We start from the raw sequence: 8,501 nt of genomic DNA, 5'->3' as shown, positions 1-8,501 counted from the left end.
TTGACGTTACTGTCGTAGGACGGTGGTAATCAGTTGATCCCTTGAGGTCACACCTATAGTATGTAACCTAAATATTTCTGATCAAATGTATTTGATACAGGTTGATCAGTCCCTTATATGTGTATATATATATATATATATATATATATATATATATATATATATATATATATATATATATATATATATATATATATATATATATATATATATATATATATATATATATATATATATATATATATATATATATATATATATATATATATATATATATATATATTTGGTTGTGTGAGTTGGTTGAAGTCGAGTTTAGAACTCGAATCAACGCAGGTTTATTATTCAATTATGCGATGATTGACTAATGAAATTTTATATTGAATTATAATGTGATTAAATAAGATTTAATAATTTAATTCGTTAAATTAATCAAGGTACTGTATTTTTAGAGGTTGAGGTTAATTGTTGATTATATTTACAAGGGTTGTAAATTAATTAAATTGGACATTATAGGACTCATTATATTTTCATATAATGACATAATTATCACTTTAGAGTTAAGTGTATATTAATTATTAGTTTATATTATATAATTGTTATATGATCAAATTAATGCTTATTTATGTAAAATAAATAAATATATGATTCTTGTAATTGTGTGACAAATATTACAAAATCAAAATGGTCCATTTTATCTTAAAGTGGCCGAAAATACAATGTTGTTGGACAACATTTTTTTTTGGTGAAATCTGATTAATTATATATATTAAAAAAGGATAATTACATATGACTATATATGGCAATCAAACAAATAACAATATATCATTCTACTAGACGCATTATTTTTAGCCAATCTCTCTCAGCTATTGTCATTGTTGCTCTATCCCGGCCTCGAACTCGTGATCTCATCTCCTCCATGATAAGCTTTGCCACACACTCAGGACGTATCTAAACATTCTCATTCTTGCTTTTGTTTCTCTGATGCCATACCTGATACAGTGTACCCAACATCATAGCAGTTTTTACTCCCCTTTGCAACACTGTTCTCGTCCTTTGCACACACCAAGTCAGCACATCCCTCATGGGATAATCCCACCTAGTCTGCCTATTCAATTCCTGGATGACCCCTTTGCTGTACATACATTCATAGAACAAATGTTCAGTAGTTTCTGCAGCTAAACCACACAGATAGCATTTATCCTAAATGTCCAACCCAAAGCTGGCTAATCTAGCAGCAGTGTTCAGAGCTTCAAGAGCAATACGCCACCCCAGAAATTGATGCTTTGGTAAAGCCCATCCATTCCAGATTGATTTAAACCAATTGACTCGGGGTCTAGTTCCTTTGAACCATTCATAACAACCAGCTGGTGTAAAGCCATCTGGTTGAACATCCCATTGACCATTGATGTAACCATCACTCATTTCCTCCTTGACCTTGCAGATTCTCCTCCAGACCCAGCTTGAATTTGTACTGGGTTTATAGTCCATCCACTCCTGACCCTTGAGATAATTATTTTGTACCCAAATCTAGTCCCTTTTTGCAGCTACCCAGTCAACTAGCCTACCAACCATGGCCTTGTTCCATGCTTCCTGATCTTTGAGCCCTAGTCCTCCTTCATCTTTAGGTCTGTAGATAGTAGCCCATCCCACAAGTGGTGTTCTTCTATAATCTGCACTATTATCCTAAAGAAAATTCCTACACACTGCCTCAATTCTCTTGATAATTCCCTTGGGAATGATGAACATTGAAGCCCAGTATGAATGCAAATAATTGAGCACACTCCTCACTATAACCAGCCTTCCTGCATAAGAAAACTTTCTTGCTCCATAGCCATGTATAAGAGAGCAAATTTTATCCACTAGGCATTCACAATTTTTTTTTTTAAGTCTCGTGGTTTGTATTGGCATACCAAGATATTTGAATGGAATGCTCCCTTCAGTAAATCCTGAGACCTGTAGTATTTCAATCTTAACCTGCTCAGGTACATTTCTGAAGTATGCATTAGACTTTGATGCACTTACTTTCAGCCCAGTAGCTTTAGAGAAGGTGGCAAAAGACTGCAACAAAAGCATCATTGAAGTGGCATCCCCTTTACTAAAAAGGAGGACATCATCAGCAAATATTAATCTTGTTAATCTTTGTTTCTTGCATAGGGGATGGTACTTGAAGTCATACTTGGAAGTAGCATATTGCAGGGTACGAGTCAGATATTCCATGCATAAAGTAAAGTTCAGGGGGGTAGAGGGCCCCCCTGCCTTAAGCCCCTCTTGCCATGAAAATACCCAAACATCTCACCATTTACAGATAGGGAAAAAGTGGTAGTGGTAATGCATTGCATAAGAATAGTCTTGAAGCCAGGTGGAAAATTGAGCTCATCCAATAAATGTCCTACAAATGACCACTCCACTGTGTCATATGCCTTCTGCAAATCAATCTTAAACATACATCTTGGGGAAGCATGAGGTCTTTCATAAAGTCTAATCAAGTCCTGGCAAATGAGAATGTTTTCCTGAATGCTTCTTTGTTGTGTGAAAGCTCCTTGGTTTTGTCCTACTATATGAGGCAACACTTCAGCAAGCCTAGCACATAAAAACTTTGATATGACCTTATACACTACATTACAGCAAGCAATAGGTCGAAATTGGAGCACACTCTTTGGCCAGTCACACTTAGTAATAAGGGTAAGATTAGTGGAATTGAGTTGTTTGAGGAGCTGCCTGTGTTGGAAAAAATCCTAAACTGCCCTTACAACATCCCCTCCTATCTCTCCCCAAGAATCTTTAAAACACTTACTAGTGTAGCCATCTGGTCCAGGAGACTTAATATCAGGAATGCTAAACAATGCCTCCTTTATTTCCTCTCCTGTTACTGGTTTCATCAGGCTAGTCCAGTATTCAACATTGCAGGTGGGACCTTGATCTATAATTCTCCTATGAATCTTCTTTGTATCCTGGACTTGCTCTTGGGTATCACACATCTTGCCATTCATATCCTTTACCATAACAACCTTGTTCATATTCCTCCTCCTTTTCAGCATGCCATGAAAATAAGAACTATTAGCATCCCCGTCCTTAATCAACTGATGCTTAGATTTCTGAGATAGGAAGCTTTCCTTGGATTTGGTTAGCTCCTGTAGCTTCAGAGTAGCTTCATACTCATCAGAAATGACCTACAGATTAGTAGAGTCTTTATTAATTACTTCTTGCATCTCCTCCACCTGTTTCTGCAATATATTTGCTGCATTCTCAATGTCACTATAACCATCCTTGTTCAAGCTCTTTAACACGGGCTTCAGATTCTTCAGGTTTTTAGCCAGTCTGAACATGGGTGTACCAGTTAAACCAATATCCCAATGCTCTCTCACAAGGGGTAAAAACTTCTTAGACCCACCCCATATATTATAATACTTAAAACATCTCTTGCCTTGGCCTTGATTAGTACTCTTTAGTATACAGGGTGTATGATCAAAAAGTCCCTCTGGCAGGAAGTGTGCATATAGATCAATGAAGCTATCACACCAGGATTTATTAACTAAAAACCTGTCAATCCTGCTGTATATTCTTTTTTCAGGTTTCTGCTTATTATTCCATGTATACAAGGCCCCTCTGCAAAGAATATCCACCACTCCACGATCACCACACACCTTCTAAAAGGTTCCATCTCACCAGAGGGAGTATTCCCACCCACTCTCTTTGAAGCTGAAAGAACACAATTGAAGTCACCTGCAATTGCCCATGGTCCAGATACAAGACTAGCAACCCTTCTCAAATTATCCCACAGAGAATCTCTATCATGAATACCATTGAAGGCATAAACCATAGTTAACCAAAAACTGCTCCTATCCACCAGAGATTCAACATTCATGTGAACATACTGAGCATTGTACTCCAACACATGTACTCTAAAAATATTGGGTTTCCAAAGCACCCAAATACGTCCACCAGAATGATAACCATTATTAGTTGTGATGCACCAGTTAGAAAAACTACTAGCAGCCTTGTTAAAAGCCTTATTCTTTATTTTTGTTTCTAGTAAACAAAATAAGCCTATATTATTATTCTGCAAAAAACAATTAATATATCGTTAATTTCCTACTCTATTCATCCCTCTAATGTTCCAAAAGCCTATACTATCCATTAGACAAAATAGGGTTTGCAGCACTACCATTTTCACCACTACTCTTCTTAGGTGGGGAAGCAGCTACCTCCTTGTAAGAGTTTGCTCCAAATGCTTCATTACTGTAGCCGTCCTTTACCACCTCACGAGTATTCATCTTAACCAGCCTCTTGATTGGTGTGTGGAAGCCTACAGAGGATCTCCCATCCACTTGTGTAGGTTTGGTTTGGTTCTGAGTGACTGGTCTCACTGGTACAGGTTCAGTAACAGTCACAACTTTCTTAATAACTGGTCTCCAGACCTGCTTTACAGTTTGCTGGCTAGTCTTCTTATGTTCTCCCTTCTTGCATTGCTCCATTTCATGGCCCATACCTTGATATAACTTGCACTTTACATGCCTCTATTCATATTCAATGTCCACCTGAACCACTCCTCCATTTTCATCCTTAAAATAAATATTAGATGGTAACTGTTGATCCACCAACAACTCCACCATTACCCGAGCATACCCTAATCTGGTTCGTTCCTCCGTTGCCACATTACACTTGACAAATTTGCCAACTATGCTTGTGATCTTAGGCAAACCCTTGCCCCAGAACTTGAGTGGAAGCTTATGAATTTTAATCCATACTGGTACTGATTTTACATCATCCTTTTTCATTTCCAAGTCTTTCTCCCATGATTTAACTATCATAGGTTTGTTATCAAATAAGTAATGACCTGAGCTTAACACCTTTTCTTTCATCTCAATGGTTTTAAAACTAATAAAAAATATCCCATTTGGCATTAATGAGATCTTATCAATGTTAAATTTTGTCCATATCCTCCTTATAAAACCCTCGACAATCTCCCATGGTGGATTGGCTCCTAAAATAAAACATATCACAGCCTGTTTCCAGTAATCAATTTCATGATCAACATCTTCAAGTTGAATCTGCAACATTTTATCAGACTCTGTTTTCTTGTCATGTTCAGGGTTTTCAATCCCCTGTTCCACGCTATCACAAACAAATTCTTCCTCCTTCTCACTTGCCTCTATTTCCTCTTCTGTTTCATCCTCCTCATCAGTCTCCACAACCAGTTCTGGGATGCCCACAATGTCATGTATCCTTTTGGTTTTCCCTTCCTCATCAACATCTGGTTCTGTGCAGACTTCATTAGGGTTACTTGTTTCCATATTTTCTTGTTCCTCTACCATGATAGCCTTGTTATTAGACTTAGCCGGGATTACATTTTATTTTTGTCTTTTCTTTAATCAACTAGTTGCATATAACCATTTTCCTAATTGCATGTTTATGACACAACCTATCCTAATGTAATCATCCCTACACTTTGCATGCATATTAAAATAAATAAAAGTAATAGCCCACTAATGGCTCCACGGAGCCGGTTTTTTGTGCTTAAAAGGAGCAATTGGTTGCTCATTTTTCCAGTTCTAATTTTTGCATGCTTCTCTCTAAAAATCACACAACCACATATTATTATTATTACATTACTAGAGTAGTAATAAAAATAATATTAAGGGATTTAGATTTCTTGTAATATCTAGTTAATATTACTAGAAATATTTTGGGTAAAATCTTGGGTGCAATTGAAAGGAGAGTTTCTACTTTGAAACTTTAGAGGATCATCCTTTTCTTCATTGCACAAGAACAAGGTTGGAAGGAGTCCATCCTTGTGCCCACTTTTCGCCTCATTCTAATGTAAGGAAAAATCGTTTTCTCCTTTTACTTTTATTTTTGTTTGCATGTAACTAGATTCACAACATCTAAATTAATAAGTAACTTAGATCCCCATTAGAAATGTCTAATAAGAGGGTTAAATAACCTAACACCGATATCATAGCAAAGTCCTCCAAGGTGACGCCGACATCCCCAAACTCCATGTGGAACGACGACGTTGTGTCCCAGTAGCTGTCAAACATCGCACGGATCAGAGACAGGTTTGACCTAATCGAAGCCCCTGTGAATGTCACACCAAGCAGCCACCAACGGCCCCATAGCCGACCTCTCTACCAACGCCCTCGTTCCGTCCCGGAGAATGTCGTAGAAACCCAGACAAGTCGAGAAGGCTGAGAAGGTCCTCATGGTAGCAATTTCCTGAAATTGGGAAACCAACAGCATTAGAATATCTATCCTGGTCTAAAAAAACAAAAACTGCAAAAAATTAACAAACAGCGAACTCACCAAACCCTCGTGTGAACGGTAGACGATGTGAGTGTCTAGCCGCAATAAAAGATGGCTACCGTCAAAGCCCTCAGCCTAAGCAGGAATCGCCCGCAGGTTCCACCCCCGCCGTGCAGTAACCCGTCTAGCATCCCAGCTCGCGACAAAGGCGTCATCCGCGTCCGTCTCCACTCTCCGTCTCTTTCCCCCACGAGACTCCAAGCGACGGGGAGGAGATCTCTCAACGACTCTAGCGACGTTCTGAAGCTCCCGTCTAGTGGGCCGAGGACCCCTCCTCCTAGTAGTACTAAACCTCCGCCTAGAGGTATCGGCCTCAGACCCTGTCTGAGCCCTCCCAGCACCAACAACCTCAAAAACAGGCTCCTCCCGAGCCCCCGTGGCTCCCTCAGAACCAACGACCCCAGCAACGGCCTCCTGACGAGCCCCCGCGGTTCTCTCGGCTCTAACAGCCTCCTCAGTAGACTCCTCCTTCTCAGAAGCGTCCTCTACTACCGCCTCAGGCGCACTCGCCGGAGTACTAACCGACCCGGTCCCAAACAAGACCTCTAAGGTCTCAGCAACGGACCTAGTAGGCCCAGAACACTCCCCTGTAATCAGGATAAAACAAAAACGTCAGCCGAAATATCGACATTACGACGGCACAAAATGGACAAATTCAAAAAAAAAAGACACCTGCAAATGCAAAACAAAACAAGGGCGAACCCGCCGAAACCCAACCAACATAAATACTTCACAAAAGTCGCAAAACAAACGACTCGCCCTACTTTTCAAGCAAAAGACGAGTCAAAACAACGACAAAATCTCAAAAACCACCCAACACCTCAAGGCCCACACAAGGCACGCAAAACAACAAAAACAATTCCCGACACAACTGGGTATTTTTCACAGATCAAGAAGGCAATTTTGAGCCAATCCGGATACAAACAGGTCAAAAATTTAAAATACGACCACAACAAACGTTATCCAATCACGTCTCAATACGACCTGAACTACCATTAAGGTCAATTTTAAGACAAACTGGCTCAACTTGAGCCCAAACAGACGCTTATTTTATCATACATAAGACCGTCATAAAAAGGCAAAAACTCAAATTTTGCCCACAACACCCAACAAAGGTTCAATATGGCAAAGACGGTCTTCCCCGACTATAGAACAACCTAGTGAGGCCCACAACTCAAGCAAACAAACTTGGCATTTGTGAAATAAGACGGTTTTTCGTCTCATTCACGTTTTTGTGGGAAATATCGGTATATTTCATCAAGAAAAACGGATTATAACGAAATTATAAAATATGAAATTACGAGTCATAAACGAAATTGCATAAACAAAAGAGTAGAGATTAGAATTAACCTCCGGTCCTAGCAATTTGGCCTAAGAACAAATATCGAGATCGATATTCTCCTAATCGTTGCACCCAAGATGCTCCGAGAAATGCCCTTTTTCTTGCTAGAAAGAGAACCCTAATTGCTAATTATTTTTAGGGTTTTTTTGTGATGGGAGTGTAGAGAAAAATCAAGTGAGAAAAAGATCCTCCTCTTTCTCCTTTTAACCGTGCAAAAAAAAGAGAAAAGAGAGGAAGATTTTTTTTACTTTTTTTCTTTAAACCGTGTAACAAGCCGAACAAAATAAGGAGAGAATCTTCTTATTTTAGGTTGTTATCAAATTGTATAAAATGTGTATTATTATGAATTGTCATTTATGTCGTTCCGTATTAATAAGTCCACACACAACAGTTTGTAGTCGATTTATTAATACCGGTCTGTCATTATTTATTATGACAATTTCGTATAATATATAAACTAACTATAAATATCGCATATTTATAATTTGCTAATTAAATATAACCGTTTACGTTTAATTACGAATTAGCATCTTATTTCGTTTAAACTAACATTATATACATTAATTAAATATAACAGTTTATATTCAATTTACGAATTAACAATTAATTCGTCTCAGCTGATATTATTTAATTGTATTAAATAATCGACTCATCATCACATTGACTAACCTTTAAGTCAAATACATGAACTAACCTTTTAGTCATATAAGGCATCAATGTGATTATATTTTCATATAATCACATCTCTCAAACACATCCTTTAGGTGTGACTTTTAGGGACCAGTTGATCACCGCCATCAGTATGATAATAACGTCAAACTTCTAGCAAGCCAACCGTTATTAGTAAACGTTAATC

The 8,501-nt window shown here is 38.2% G+C and overlaps 1 protein-coding gene across 1 annotated transcript; it reads right to left on the bottom strand.

Annotated features, from left to right (window-relative positions):
- Positions 1-1,527: 1,527 nt before the first annotated feature.
- On the bottom strand, positions 1,528-4,475 carry LOC141649363 (uncharacterized). The gene is made up of 7 exons (XM_074458058.1): positions 4,166-4,475; positions 3,645-4,047; positions 3,219-3,510; positions 2,795-3,170; positions 2,284-2,614; positions 1,911-2,095; positions 1,528-1,670 (listed from the first exon to the last, which is right to left on the bottom strand). The coding sequence occupies exons 1-7, from the start codon at positions 4,473-4,475 to the stop codon at positions 1,528-1,530; spliced, it is 2,040 nt and encodes a 679-aa protein (XP_074314159.1).
- Between the last annotated feature and the right edge of the window lie 4,026 nt (positions 4,476-8,501).

Source organism: Silene latifolia, chromosome 1 (assembly GCF_048544455.1).
Source record: "Silene latifolia isolate original U9 population chromosome 1, ASM4854445v1, whole genome shotgun sequence".
NCBI classification, from domain to species: domain Eukaryota; kingdom Viridiplantae; phylum Streptophyta; class Magnoliopsida; order Caryophyllales; family Caryophyllaceae; genus Silene; species Silene latifolia.
The sequence above is the reverse complement of the archived record's forward strand: the minus strand, read 5'-3'. Positions and strand labels throughout refer to the sequence as shown.

Excerpts from the sequence above, each read along its gene's own strand:
- LOC141649363 (XM_074458058.1), bottom strand. The coding sequence starts at position 4,475 with ATGGAGCAATGCAAGAAGGGAGAACATAAGAAGACTAGCCAGCAAACT. Across the intron at positions 3,171-3,218 it reads CAAATATATTGCAGAAACAG|GTCATTTCTGATGAGTATGA; the intron begins GTGGAGGAGATG and ends ACTAATCTGTAG. Across the intron at positions 2,615-2,794 it reads TGGACCAGATGGCTACACTA|TGTATAAGGTCATATCAAAG; the intron begins GTAAGTGTTTTA and ends GCTGTAATGTAG.